Source organism: Budorcas taxicolor, chromosome 6 (assembly GCF_023091745.1).
Source record: "Budorcas taxicolor isolate Tak-1 chromosome 6, Takin1.1, whole genome shotgun sequence".
Classification (NCBI taxonomy): Eukaryota; Metazoa; Chordata; class Mammalia; order Artiodactyla; family Bovidae; genus Budorcas; species Budorcas taxicolor.
In genome coordinates, this window is record NC_068915.1 from 19,460,825 (window position 1) to 19,476,934 (window position 16,110).

General features: G+C 37.4%; 1 protein-coding gene across 4 annotated transcripts in view; it reads left to right on the forward strand.

Moving 5' to 3' along the window:
• Positions 1-16,110, forward strand: part of TBCK (TBC1 domain containing kinase) — a 218,594-nt gene that overhangs the window by 124,451 nt on the left and 78,033 nt on the right. For all 4 annotated transcript variants that reach the window (XM_052641924.1, XM_052641928.1, XM_052641925.1 and 1 more), the window contains one exon: positions 2,641-2,816. In XM_052641924.1, the coding sequence (XP_052497884.1) occupies positions 2,641-2,816 (176 nt within the window). The remainder of the gene's footprint in view (positions 1-2,640; positions 2,817-16,110) is intronic.

The following is a 16,110-nucleotide window of genomic DNA, read 5'->3' on the forward strand; positions in this document are numbered from 1 at the left end:
GTATTTATGAGAGGGAACAATAGTAATGGATAAGATAGATAAACTACGATTTACAAAACTTATTTTTCTGAGTGTACCTCATGGAGCTTGGAATCAAACCTGGGAAAGCATAATCCAGGGTACGTGCTTTTTCACAAATGTATTATATCAAAATGAGAATGCAAGGTAGAATGTAGTAGTGCTCTGGGATGAGAGGTTATTTTTAAAAGAATAATTGCATATTTTAATGTACAGTTTATAAAGTACTTTTCATAATATTTTGGTTATGATAAAGTACTTTGGAAAGATTTTGAGATGGAACGATGACATGGGTCAAGTGAATGGAGAATGGGATATTTGCCAGTAGTAATAATCAGGCTCAAATTGGGGTGGATGCCAGTGAATTCTCACGATTCCCTGTATACCTTTTATGGTATTGGTAGGGTGTTTTGGAAGCAGATATAAACGACTTTTCCATTGCCAGTGATTTAAGGACTGAACTACAACCTTTCATCTGCATCAGTAACTTGACCTCAAGCTTTTAATGGGTGACAGACGTGTCAAAGTGATTTGAGTACTACGGATGCAAAATTTATGGTCCAAAATTCTTTTCCTTTGGAAATTAAACAGTGTGAAGTAGATGACAGAGTTTTCTCTCTTTAGCTGCAAGTTTTTATCTTAACAATATTAATTGGAAATGTTTTAAAATGAATTGAACATATCTCTTCTGTCTCAAGTGAAGTAGAGGGATGTATCTGAACTTTTATTTTTCTTCTCATTGGTGTTTGTATTCTTCTCTTTGTGGAAATTTAAGTTGATGATTGATGTTAAAGAGCTTTTTAGAAGAATACATTTCCTATTGACAGTTTCTCAAATAAATGGGCCCATGCTTGAAAACATGTTTAACTCTTGTTTTATAGATTTTATGTTAGGAATAGCATATGGTGGTGATGAAATCTGACCTCTTTGTGCAGCAATGGAAGTAACCAACTGTGAAGTTGGCAAGCATCACCAAGAGCAGATAAATTGAGTAACTGGTCTTTCTAGAGCTGCTGGCTATTGTTTCCCAAATCTAAATAAATTGGGAAGTGAAAGATGCCTTATAACCCTTTAGTAACTTCAGAGATTCTACTGGTGGTAACAACACTTAACATATTCAATCACTTAACTTCATTATGTGTTAATTTCTTCATCTTCAACAGAAATCAGGGGATGGCATTACCTGTTTACAGGAATCACTAAATTAAACGAGCTAAGTGAAAGTATACAACACCTGTCACATAATAGATGTTCAATAAGTGTCCATTTCTCTGCCCTTCTCTAAGAGTTTTCCACTTTATAAAAGCAGACAGTTCTATAAAGTTCTATTCATGCACCATTCACAGAATCAATTTAAGTGCCTATTTCCTTTTGCCTCTATATATAGGCACTTCATTCCAAAAAGGGAAATAGGAACCTTATCCCTCTGTAAGGGATTTGATGTATTTTTCTCCATTGCTTGTCTGAATTGACACACTTGGACTTTTACAGAGGAAATGATGATAACTACCATTTACTATATTGAGTGAGGGAGTGAAGTTGCTCAGTCGTGTCTGACTCTTTGCGACCCCATGAACTGTAGCCCACCAGGCTCCTCCATCCATGGGATTTTCCAGGCAAGAATACTGGAGTGGGTTGCCATTTCCTTCTCCAGGAGATCTTCCTGACCCAGGGATTGAACCCAGATCTCCCGCATTGTAGGTAGATGCTTTACCGTCTGAGCCACCAGGGAAGTCCTTAGGAATATAGAAAGGAAAAAGCTGGTCCATGCTAAACCCCTTCGTCCTAGCCAAATTCTTCAATTTCTACTGCCTTTCTGTGATAACTCCATTTTCCCCATAGAGTTACAGCTTTACTCTCCATCAGGAATGTTAATATTAATCTCCTCAGGGGTGGCAGTCTTATTGAAACACACACACAATAATTTGGCATTGTAATAAAGTTCCTATGTATATTACCTCTGTATCGAAGGTATTTAAATTTCTTTCAGATCAGAAAAAGAAAAGAAATTTTCTTTGAAAATATTTTCTATCATTTTTATTTGGGTGCATTTTATTTCTCTATATGTGATACCTCTCTTAAACTTTTCTGCACTTAAATCAAGAAATTCTTTTTAAAAGGGGATAAATACTGAATTTAGATTTTGATTAATTTTTGTCCTGATTAGTTTATGTCTTCTGTGATAGGTGGAAGTGAAATTGTTAGTACACTTTACTTGAAGTCATGGTATATTAATATCTGAATCTTTTGTTTGCCCACTCCCAAATTCCAGCCTTCTTTCTACTCAACCTTTATTTTAATTTGAGAAAGTAAAAATATTATTAAAGTTAATAAAGCAGATTCTCTAATAAGATGTATGATTAATATATTTAAAATTTTGAATAATGATATACTGAAATATATTCTATATATATATACCATATATCTGCATATTAATACCAGATATCCTCTATTATTCTAATCATGTTGATTAATATCCATATTACTTTTTATTGACATCTTTTCTAATTAGTTTTCATTTTAGCCATATTTGTGCATATGTATTTAGGAAAACTTGTGATTCTTACAGAAAGAGAGCAATAGCTTCTATATTTGCTTTTTTATATATTTTTTTCTATCTAGAAATTGACATTGAACGCTGTGTGCGAGAATCAATCAACCTGTTTTGTTGGACTCCTAAAAGTGCTACTTATAGGCAGCATGCTCAGCCTCCAAAGCCAACATCTGATAGCAGTGGAATCAGAAGTTCAACACCTTATTTCCCCACTGAGTGTCCAGATCCTCCAAAAACAGATCTGGTATGTATTTGCTTGACTTAGTTTATAAACTCTAAAACAAGATGGATATTATATTAATACACTTTAGCATCTTTATTGTTCATAATACGATAATCACTTATGTTCTTTTAACATAGCTCTCTTCTAGTATGTTGTATTCATACAACTGGTTCAGGTCCTGAGGCCAACCAAAGGTGAGAGCTTAGTTAAGACCTTCTCAGGTCTTTCCTATGCGTGCAAACATCCTGTGTGTGCATAGATAGACTTCTGGATTCCTAGGATTCTGTTAGCACTTTCAAATTCCCCTGTGGACGTTGAATTCCTCAGCTTTTAATTTTAGTGTTTTTATTTTATTGTCAGCTTATTCTTTGCTCCTACTGTTATGGCCACTTCAGGCAGCCACAATATTAAGCAATTGCTGCTGACTCTTTTTGACAGATATCTTCAGAGAAATGTATCTTTGCACGGAGAGGGTTCTTAATCAGGTCAAATAAAGGCAAGCATTGTAAGGAGACGTTTCTAGGAAACTGGAAGATAGGTCAAATAATCATAACCTGCTGAAATGACACTTCTTGGGAGCTCTAAAACCATTCTGCCCTGTCCAGTGGTTCCTAGACTTCTAGTTTGTGAGACTATTGGTTTTTAAGGTGACTGTGGAACTGAGGAGAGGGAAATGAGAGTAGGGAAAATTAAAACTCCACAAAACTCAAATTCTTACTGAAATGCAGGTGTTTCTTTTGACTACATACTGTATAGATTGCAGCAGACAGACCTTTAACTTCCAGAATTTTAAAAAGTTTATTTTGATAATCTCTGCCGGTATTCTCATTATGTTTTGAAGGAGCAGCTCTTCTGAGATTCTTACTTTGCCATTCTCCCTGATGTCATTCATATTCTATGCTATTTGTCCACTATATTTTAATTCCTCAGTGAAACAAAACGATTGAGAAACAGTTGATTTTAAAAGCTCAAAAAGGAATAGTGACAGCTCAAGTAATGTGAAACTTTCAGTTTGTGATTAAGTGAAATTTTACTAAAGAAAATTGCTGTTTATTTTAAATTTTAATAAGTTGTTTTAAATCTTTGCCCTTACGCTCTCATCTGACATGAGATTTTTGTTTAAAGTGTTTAATAGTTTGAATGTCACTAAACCCCAAGTCCCTTGATATGTTGCTAATTATGAGAAGTGTCAGAGTACTGGGTCAATTTGCTAAAACTTTGTAATACAAAACTAACTTTTTTGTGTGTACTCATAAATCTGATATATTATTCCCAACAACAATACTAAAAATGAAACAGAAAAATATACTCTTTACATATAATGTTGCTATCTGAAGAATATTCAAGTTTTGGTTCACTTTTGTTTAGAATTTATTTCATTCTTTTTATATTTCAACCATAAAGAAAAATATAATGAATAGTGTAAAAATGCATTGTTTTTCAACAATATGTCTGAATACATACTGTTAAACAGATGTCATTCAAGTTACTGAATTAAGAGTACCTACATTCAAAATTTGCATTTAGTGGAGGATATACCAACAGTAAGCAAAAAAAGTAAACATTTAGTGTGTTTTCTAGAGTCTACATATAAGTAAGATCGTGTGGAATTTGTCTTTATCTGTCCAACCTATTTCACTTAGCATAATATCCTCTGGATTATCCATGTTGTTACAAATGGCAGGATTTCTTTTTTTCATGGTTGAGTAATATTCCATCATACACGTATACACGACACTTTCTTTATCCATCCGTCTGTTGTCAAACATTTAGTGGCACATCTGGTCCCATCACTTCATGGGAAATAGATGGGGAAACAGTGGAAACAGTGTCAGACTTTACTTTTTTGGGCTCCAAAATCACTGCAGATGGTGACTGCTGCCATGAAATTAAAAGACGCTTACTCCTTGGAAGGAAAGTTATGACCAACCTAGATAGCATATTGAAAAGCAGAGACATTACTTTGCCAACAAAGGTCCGTCTAGTCAAGGCTCTGGTTTTTCCAGTAGCTGTGGAAAAAGGCTATGGATATGGGAGCTGGACTGTGAAGAAAGCTGAGCAACCAAAGAATTGATGCTTTTGAACTGTGGTGTTGGAGAAGACTCTTGAGAGTCCCTTGGACTGCAAGGAGATCCAACCAGTCCATTCTAAAAGAGATCAGCCCTGGATGTTCTTTGGAAGGAATGATGCTAAATCTGAAACTCCAGTACTTTGGCCACCTCATGCGAAGAGTTGACTCATTGGAAAAGACCCTGCTGCTCGGAGGGATTGGGGGCAGGAGGAGAAGGGGACGACAGAAGATGAGATGGCTGAATGGCATCACCGACTTGATGGACGTTGAGTGAACTCCGGGAGTTGGTGATGGACAGGGAGGCCTGGCGTGCTGCGATTCATGGGGTCACAAAGAGTCGGACACAACTGAGCGACTGAATTGAACTGAACTGAACTGAAGTGCCATTGTGGAAATTAAACAATAAGGAAAAAATAAGTGGGACTGCATCAAACTGAAAAATTGTTATACAACAAAGAAAACTATCAATAAGACGGAAAGGCAATCTGATGAATGGGAGAAGATATTTGCAAACTATATATTCAGTAAGGGGTTAACATCCAAATTACACTAGAACTCATACAACTCAAAATCAAAGAATATACAACCCAATTAAGAAATGGGCAGAGGACCTGAATAGACATTTTCCAAAGCCATAAAGTATATGTTAGTCGCTCAGTCATGTCTGACTCTTTACAACCCCATTGACTGTAGCCCATCAGCCTCCTCTATCCATGGAATACTCTAGGCAAGAATACTGGAATGTATTGCCCTTCCCTTCTCCAGGGAATTTTCCTGACCCAGGGATTGAACCTGGGCCTCCCACATTGCAGGAAGATTCTTTACTGTCAGAGCTACCAGGGAAGCTCTTCCAAAGGCATACAGATGGCTAACAAATACATGATCAACATCACCAGTCATCAGGGATGATGAACCAATCATCAGGTAAATCAGAACCCCAATTTGATATGCACTCATACTGTTAGAATTGCTATCATCAAAAAGACAACGAATAATTATTGGCAAAACTGTGGAGAAAAGGGAACCTGTGTGCACTGTTGGTGAGATGTAAATTGGTCCAGCCATTTCCTCAAAAAATTAAAAATAGAACTGCCATATGATCTATGGCCATTTCACTTCTGGGTGTTTACCTGAAGAAAGCAAAATTAATTTGAAAAGAATATCTACACATCAGTGTTCATAGTAGCATTATTTACAGTAAACCAAGATATGGAGGCAGCCTAAGTGTCCATCAATAGATACATGGATAAAGATGTGGTATTTTCACACACACACAATGGAGTATTACTGAAACAAAAAATATTGAAATCTTGCCATTTGCAACAACATGGATGAAACTTGAGGGTATTTTGGTCAGTGAAATAAATCAGAGAAAGAAAAATATCATATTATCTCACTTATATGTTGAATATAAAAGACAAAAAAATAACAGAACAAAGTGAGACTATACTTACAAATACAGAGAACAAACAAGTGGTTGCCTGAGGAGAAGGATGTGGCAGAGGGGTATGTGTAAAATAAGTGAAGAAGATTAAAAGGTATAGACCTCCAGTTATAAATAAACCATGGAGATATCAAACACAGCATAAGGAATATGGTCAATAATATTGTTATAACTTTGTATAGGGTTAGATGGCTAGTAGACTTATGGTCTTGCCTGATAGTTCAGTTGGTAAAGAATCCGCCTGCAAGGCAGGAGACCCCAGTTCAATTCCTCAATCGGGAAGATCCCCTGCAGAAGGGTTAGGCTACCCACTCCAGTATTCTTGGATTCCCTTGTGGCTCAGCTGGTAAAGAATCCCCCTGCAGCGCAGGAGACCTACGTTCCATCCCTGGGTTGGAAAGATCCCCTGAAGAAGGAAAAGGCTACCCACTCCAGTATTCTGAACTGGAGAATTCCGTGGATTGTATAGTCCTTGGGGTCACAAAGAGTTGGATGTGACGGAACGAGTTTCAATTCACAGACTTATGGTACTGATCGTTTCATAATGTCTACAAATGTCAAATCACTGTCTAGTACACCTTCAGTTCAGTTCAGTTCGGTTCAGTCGCTCAGTCGTGTCCGACTCTTTGCAACCCCATGAATCGCAGCACACCAGGCCTCCCTGTCCATCACCAACTCCCGGAGTTCACTCAGATTCACGTCCATCAAGTCAGTGATGCCATCCAGCCATCTCATCCTCGGGCGTCCCCTTCTCCTCCTGCCCCCAATCCCTCCCAGCAGCAGGGTCTTTTCCAATGAGTCAACTCTTCGCATGAGGTGGCCAAAGTACTGGAGTTTCAGCTTTAGCATCATTCCTTCCAAAGAACACCCAGGGCTGATCTCCTTTAGAATGGACTGGTTGGATCTCCTTGCATTCCAAGGGATTCTCAAGAGTCTTCTCCAACACCACAGTTCAAAAGCATCAATTCTTCGGCGCTCAGCTTTCTTCACAGTCCAACTCTCACATCCATACACCTTAATCCGATATAATATTGTATTCCGGCTATATTTCAGTTTTTAAAAGGAAAAGAGGAAAAGGACAATGGAAAATGCCAAGAAGCGGGAGTCTGGAGAACATTAGAGAAGAGTTACAATTTTATGTGAGAGACTCAAAGAAAATTTATCTAATAAGGAGATATTTGGGAAGAGAACCTAAAAGAAGTGAGAGTATGAGCTATATGTATTTTCTGAGGAAAAAATGTTCCATCTTGCAAGTGCAAGGTAGTAGCATTGCTTTGAATGTTAGAGGAACAGTAAGGATACTATACATAGAATGGAATGGTAAGAGTGTTGTTGTTTTTGTTGTTTAGTCACTTGGTGTCTGACTCTTTTGCAAACCTATGGACTTTAGCTGACCAGGATGTTCTGTCCTTTAAAGATATACAAACTTACTATTACAGTAGTAAGTCTTAATTTTGAAAGAAAAACCAACAGATATTCCTGACTCATTGAATGTGAGGTACAAAAGAGAGAGTGTGTGAAAGAAAGTGTCAGTTGCTCAGTCATGTCTAACTCTGCAACCCCTGGACTGTAGCCTGCCAGGCTCCTCTGTCCATGGAATTCTCTAGCCATTCCCTCCTCCAGGGGATCTTCCTGACCCAGGGATTGAACCCACATCTCCTGCATTGCAGGCAGAGTCTTTACCATCTGAGCCTCCCCGTGGTTATCCAGGTCATTAAGACCTTTTTTGTATAGTTCTTCTGTGTATTCTTGCTACCTCTTGGGCTGGCAAAAAGTAACAGAGATAAAATAAAATAAGAAAGTAATAGAAATAAAAACAAAGTTTTCTTACTACCTGGAAGTTAAAAATAAACCAAAAAATAAACAACTTCTTTTTAACTCTTCAAATAAGGAATACATTTCCAGTAAAAATTCTAGAATATCTAGAAAATAATCAGAACCTATTGGTACAGCACAAGTAGATATTTCTCTTACCGCTTACATGATCCCTTGTGTATATTAGATATTGATTGATTGTCCCTATCAAGTCATTTTATTTCAGCTAGCTTTTGGAAGATTGATAAGAGTTTATATAAGTAAAGAAGATAATTTCTTTTTTATCACCATGAGAAGTCTCAACACCATTCTAAAGATTTATGGAAAATAAAAATAATGTTCCATATTCACCTAATTTTGCTTTACTTACTCTTTGCAAAGCATATTCTGCTTTGGTAAAGGGCAGGTTCACTGGAAGCGGCCACATTTCCTCTGCTAAGGAGGGAACTTGCAACACTGTGGAGATCCACCATTAATGTTCTAGAGTGTTAGGTCATGAAGAGGCTAAGGTTTTATAACACACGTATTGTGACTTTGTGAATATTAAGTATGTAAAGAGTTAAAAGAAACTGGGTCGTTGAAATTATTCACAGTGAAATAAAGGCGTTCTTAAATACACAGATTTGAAATTAAAATTTAAATTACTCATTACAGTTTTTCTGCTTATGCATTTAATATCCTTTTAGTTTGAACATACCTTCCTTGAATTCTATAGTCTAAACCTACCAAAGATCATTTCTTTTTGTTAACTATTGATATCATGGTATTGTGTGTGTGCAAGTTGTATTTAACTGTTACATTTTATTTAAGTGTTGAATTTAGTGCTCCCCAGAATTACTCTGTAGTAAATATCATGAGGAAGAATGTATGACTTCATATTTATAAAATGTAGCTCTGTCAGTTGCTGAAGGAGGAATAGGGAAAAGCAGATCCAAAAGAAGTGGTGAAGCCAGGGAGGCGTATTCTTAAACTCTAATTTAAGTCGGTTTCATTAGTACTGTATTTTAATTAATTATGTGACTTTATACAGAGAAGAATTGTATTAGGGGAAGCTCAGAGTCCTTGGCAAGAAATATCTTGGTTAGGTGAGAGGACAAAAACGACTCCAGCAAGACTTCTGAAGTCTCTCTAATGTTAAAAGGGGAATCTTGATAAGAACAGTCATTCCTAAACAGAGCTGATGCCAGAGGGAGAATATCTTTGATCCCTCTCTAAGCTAAGTCAGACTTTTCCTTCTATTAGTCGAAGAGAGAACTCCTCCAGATTGGATAGAGCTAATGAGAACTTGTTTCTGAGGTTAAGGAAGTGAACTTCTCACATTGAGTAGTCTGTCAGGGTCTGACACTTAGGACTGGCTGGATTAAAATTACATGGCAAAGCTGTATCTATTAACATAATAAGAAAATGAAGTATAATAGGTAAAGGCTTCCTATTTTTGAAATCCATAGTATTTGTTTTTGTTTAGTGTTTATTAATATAGCCGATTGTTTTTTATACATATAATTTATCTTGTTAGTCATTTATAATAGCCTAACACTATATTTTAATCCATTTAGCATGATCATGAGGGTGCCAGATTATTCAGTCTCTATATGTGCCTATATTTCCTTTATTAAACTAAATTCCTGAAGAGTAAGAACTGCATCTTAATGATTTTTGTGTTCCCGTTGCTTAGCATAATGCTTGATGCATCGTAGCCTCTTAAGAAATGAAATAATAAGATACATCTCTGATAATTTATGTGTGCATTAAAGATCCCCAGGGCCCAGTTTAATGGCCAGGAAACAGTGTGCTCTCAATATACATGTATTTAGTTGAAGTAATTACCACAAATAAGGTTTTACTAGTGAACTCTCAGTTGAACAAAGCACTAATCCACAACTCATTATTCATCAGGCATGTTAACTGCATCTACTTTTCCTTCATAGCATATGTTTTACTGATTATTTTAGTGGTACGTGTTTGCCATTGCTTTCTGTCATTGACCGTTCATATTTTTTCTCATTTTAAAACTCCATTTGCTTCACTGCAGCAGTCTAAAACTTGAAATATTTACATATTGAATATCTTCAACATTTACTGCTGCCCCTTTTTTGTGAAGTGTGATAAATCAAAATTCCAGTTGCATATTAAAGATATATCTTCTGAGTTATGGAAATCCCTGGGTCGTCTTTTGCTAAATCATTAAATTAGTAAATGCCACTTTTCTGACTGTAGATACTTCAGTGTGCACAGTCTGTTCTGAATGGAGCAATGCCCTCTTAATTCAGTGAGTGGAACAAGGGCAGAAAAATGCCCAGAGCCAGACAAAAATCAAATAATGACTGAAGGAGCACTAGATTTCTCGAGTGTACTGTACCGAGGAAGGTTGGATTGTGGGGATGGATCTTGGGAAGGAAAAGAGATGTTTACAGGTTTGGGATAGGAGGGTATTGAGGATGGAGTTCTTGATAGAAAACACAAAAGAAGAAAATAAATGCAAAGTCTTGTCATCTTTGGTGAAAATAACACTTGTCGTGACTTAGGGTAGAATATCCTGTTTAGAATAGGCCCAGGCCAGCAGCTGGACTGACCTGAGCCACGGCACACTTCCCCACAGACATCAGGGTGAGACTTTGACACAACATTAGCATATCTACATTGCAGTTGACAGGAAGGTTATGCTGGTGACAGTTTTTGTTCCTTTGCAGTTGGATTTAGTTCAGTATGGATTTGAGACAGTTCCTAAAGCAGTGTTTTTTCACTAGTTAAGTCTATAGAATATATTTTCTTTGTGAAGACTGTTGGGCACAGGTAGCACAATTCCAACTTGCTAATGAATATCTGGGTTCTTGCACTGAGATCTTTCTTATGCATACTCAAAGTCCAGGGATGTCATTTCATGTATCAGTGACATTCCATGGCATTTAAAGAGAAACGGATTCTGGTGCTCTTCTGCAGAAAGGCTAGCAACAAGAGACACATACAGGATTCTGTGAGTCTAATGATTTTCACAATCCTAGGGTTTAAATGTCTTGTTTTTTTCATCTATCCTTCCAGGGTATCCTATACACTATGTAAAATAAATAAACAAGCCTTGTTATATGATATATTCTACCAAAATTTCAGTTTGTTGACCCAATTTGTATATGTGCTAACAAATAAAGGTGAATAATGAAAAAGAAAAGGCAGCTTTTATCTGAAATATTCTCATATCTCCTAGAGAATTAATGTTTAAGTTTATTTCTTCATTTCTCCCCAAAGCCAAAATGAGCAACTAACCTGGAATTATTCCAGATATGTCTATCTGAATTATAGGTTACTGCTCCTAAATCCTATAGAAATTAAGTAAAACAAACATTTGCAAAGAATAGGTTAGAATCCTGACATACTTTATTTAATTAATGCATTTTAAACTTTCAGCCTTATTAAATAGATACTTGAAATAATTTAAGATTAATATTTGTTTTCTTGAATAAACTAAATGGTTTCCAGTGAATTCAAATAGCCCTCTTATGGAAAACTAGATTCCCACATGTACTTATACCCATTTCCAAATCCTATTTTCAGTTATATTCATCTGTTTCAGTTTCTTTCTTTCCCAGTACTAGTACCAAGAGATTATTAAAATTATAACTATATCATACATTTGGCATTGTGTTTCTACATGAATTGTAGAATTGGCTTGTCTTTTTCCCTCCTCCCCTGGGAAAAATATCATTTTGGTATTTATATTGTGATTCAGTTTATGATGCATGATACAGGATGCCCAGGGCTGGTGCGCTAGGATGACCCAGAGGGATGATATGGGGAGAGAGGTGGGAGGGGGGTTCAGGATGGGGAACACGTGTACACCCATGGCAGGTTCATGTTGATGTATGGCAAAACCAATACAATATTGTAAAGTAATTAGCCTCCAGTTAAAATAAATAAATTTATATTTAAAAATAAATAAAAAATAAAAAGTAGAGAAAATTGATATGCAATAATGAGTTTTATATTTTCCAAAATCAGGATATGCCTTTCTGCGTATTCATGTCTTGTAGTTTCTCTGTGGTGTTTTATTTCTTATGTATTCCTTATTTGGCTTATTACTATTTTAACCTTTCTCTTGCCGTTATTATTAGGATATTTTATTTCATTATATTTTCTAGCTGGTTATATATAAAGAAAGATTGCTGGCTTTACAAACAGTTTAATATAGTGGTAAACAGCTGGGAGGGATTGGGGGCAGGAGGAGAAGGGGACGACAGAGGATGAGATGGCTGGACGGCATCACTGACTCGATGGACTTGGGTCTGAGTGAACCAAGGAGTTGGTGATGGACAGGGAGGCCTGGCATGCTGCGATTCATGGGGTCGCAAAGAGTCAGACACAACTGAGCAACTGAACTAAACTGAAACAGCTATATTGTTTAGAATATATTAGAATTTCAAAACCCAGCTCTGCCATACCAACTGTATGACCTGTTTGCTTATCCATCAAACAGAGATTAATTATTTTACATGCTTCATTGGATTATTGGGAGTATTAAATTCGTATATTCAGAACATTGCTGGCACATAGTAAACACTCTGTAAGTTTTCACTTTCATCCTCATCATCATTATCATTTATCTGCCATGTTAATGTTCTCTCATTATTTGTAAGTTTTTCCATTGATTTAAGTTTTCCAGTTGTATAACATCTAAAAATTATAATTTTGCTTCTTTTCCAATTCTATCCATCTTATGTCTATCTGTTGTTTAGTTAATTAACCTCAGTCTTCAGAACAGTGTTAAATAACAATGGTAATGATGGACAGAGCTTCCCAGATGGTATGGTAGTAAAGAATCTGCCTGCCAGTGCAGGATATGCAGGACGCAGGTTGGATCCCTGGTTCAGGAAGATTCTCTGGAGTAGGAAACGGCAACCCACTACACTATTCTTGACTGGAAGATTTTATGGACAGAGGAGCCTGGCAGGCTACAGTTCATGGGATCACAAAGAGTCAGACATGATTGAGCATGATGGTGGACATCATTAGTTAACATTTAGAGTTAGTGACAGTGTTTCTGGTGTTTTACTTGCTGAGTTTTGACTTCAAAGATAAATTTTATAGGTTATGAAAGAACCATGCATTCTGATTTCTTAAAGAGTTTTATCAAATATCTTTCAACATGTTTTTTGGATTCAGAAGTAAATGAAGAAACAATAACTATTATTGGCTCCTGAGCTTTTTATTGTTTCAGTTTTTGGAGCCAGCTGTAAATCTAGGCTCTGTCCTCATTTCTGTTTATATAGAAGGCATTGACAGTAAATACCACAAGCTCATTAAAAATCTCACTAGCCTTGTCTTTGGTATAGCAATCTCTAGACTTTCTCCCATAGGGATTTCTTGGTGCTCCAACCAGAGAGCATTTCAGTTGTTACTTGACTTTGGTTATATAATGAGGAGAGTAATGAGAGAATTTCCCAAGTGACAAGGAACACAGGAGCAAAAATTTCTTTCAATGTATAAGATGTTCAAGCTGGTTTTAGAAAAGGCAGAGGAACCAGAGATCAAATTGCCAACATCCGCTGGATCATAGAAAAAGCAAGAGAGTTCCAGAAAAACATCTATTTCTGCTTTATTGACTATGCCAAAGCCTTTGACTATGTGGATCACAATAAACTGGAAAATTCTGAAAGAGATGGGAATACCAGACCACCTGACCTGCCTCTTGAGAAAGCTATACACAGGTCAGGAAGCAACAGTTAGAACTGGACATGGAACAACAGACTGGTTCCAGATAGGAAAAGGAGTACGTCAAGGCTGTATATTGTCACCCTGCTTATTTAACTTATATGCATGAGAAACGCTGTGCTGGAGGAAGCACAAGCTGGAATCAAGATTGCCGGGAGAAATATCAATAACCTCAGATATGCAGATGACACCACCCTTATGGCAGAAAGTGAAGAGGAGCTAAAAAGCCTCTTGATGAAAGTGAAAGAGGAGAGTGAAAAAGTTGGCTTAAAGCTCACCATTCAGAAAATGAAGATCATGGCATCTTGTCCCATCACTTCATGGCAAATAGATGGAGAAACGGTGGAAACAGTGTCAGACTTTATTTTTCTGGGCTCCAAAATCACTGCAGATAATGATTGCAGCCATGAAATTAAAAGACGCTTACTCCTTGGAAGAAAAGTTATCAGCAACCTAGATAGCATATTGAAAAGCAGAGACATTACTTTGCCAATAAAGGTCCGTCTAGTCAAGGCTATGGTTTTTCCAGTAGTCATGTATGGATGTGAGAGTTGGACTATAAAGAAAGCTGAGCGCCAAAGAATTGATGCTTTTCAACTGTGGTGTTGGAGAAGACTCTTGAGAGTCCCTTGGACTGCAAGGAGATCCAACCAGTCCATCCTAAAGGAGATCAGTCCTGGACTGATGCTGAAGCTGAAACTCCAATACTTTGGCCACCTGATGCAAAGAGCTGACTCATTTGAAAAGACTCTGATGCTGGGAAAGATTGAAGGCAGGAGGAGGAGGGAACTACAGAGGATGAGATGGCTGGATGGCAGCACCGACTCGATGGGCATGGGTTTGGGTGGACTCTGGGAGCTGGTGATGGACAGGGAGGCCTGGCATGCTGTGGTTCATGGGGTCACAAGGAGTCAGACATGACTGAGCGACTGAACTGAACTGATAAGGAAAAAAGTTAGAGAAAAGGGTAACAATGTCAGTATCCCAGTTTAAGTAAAGGCTGTACCTTGGAAATGTAGAGTTAGAGATGAAAATATCAATTTAACTAACTAAAACACCTCTTTGTCACCAGTTGGCTCTACCCCTGAGTCTCTGCTGCCATTGAAAGCTGACTATAAAGTTCTGTGTAAAGTAGCAGCTCTGTCGCCTTCTGGAAGGAAGCTACCATATGTTCTACCTTTAGGAGCTTAGCTGAGGGGAGCCACTCTCATGTTTAACATATTCATCTTCTTTATCTCAACCTAGGATATTTATCAAGTTCTGGTTTTATTTTGAAATTATTTCCAGAAGCTTTTAGAAAATTGCAGAGTGGCACCAGCACCCCACTGCCCATAGGCATCACCATGTCGACCATGTTTTTGATCCCTAGACCACTGTGAGAGTTCTCCACTTACTGCCTCCATGTCTTCCACCCTCACTTCAACCACTTTAAATGACAAAATAGTTCCAAGTTACCTGTCTTTGAAATGCATCAGTTCTTAATTGATCTTAAGTCTGTATGTATACTTTTTTTAAATTTATCTATTTTAATCAGAGGCTAATTACAGTATTGTAGTGGGTTTTGTCATACGTTGACATGAATCAGCCATGGGTGTACATGTGTTCCCCATCCTGAACCCCCCTCCCACCTCCCTCCCTGTCCCATCCCTCAGGGTCATCCCAGTGCACCAGCCCTGAGTACCCTGTCTCATGCATAGAACTTGGACTGGCGATCTGTTTCACATATGGTAATATACATGTCTCCAAGGCAAACCATTCAATATCACAGTTATCCAAGTCTATGCCCCAACCAGTAACGCTGAAGAAACTGAAGTTGAACAGTTTTATGAAGACCTACAAGACCTTTTAGAACTAACACCCAAAAAAGATGTGCTTTTCATTATAGGGGACTGGAATGCGAAAGTAGGAAGTCAAGAAACACCTGGAGTAACAGGCAGATTTGGCCTTGGAATGCGGAATGAAGCAGGGCAAAGACTAATAGAGTTTTGCCAAGAAAATGCACTGGTCATAGCAAACACCCTCTTCCAACAACACAGGAGAAGACTCTACACATGGACATCACCAGATGGTCAACACCGAAATCAGATTGATTATATTCTTTGCAGCCAAAGATGGAGAAGCTCTATGCAGTCAACAAAAACAAGACCAGGAGCTGACTGTGGCTCAGATCATGAACTCCTTATTACCAAATTCAGACTGAAATTGAAGAAAGTAGGGAAAACCGCTAGACCATTCAGGTATGACCTCAATCAAATCCCTTATGATTATACAGTGGAAGTGAG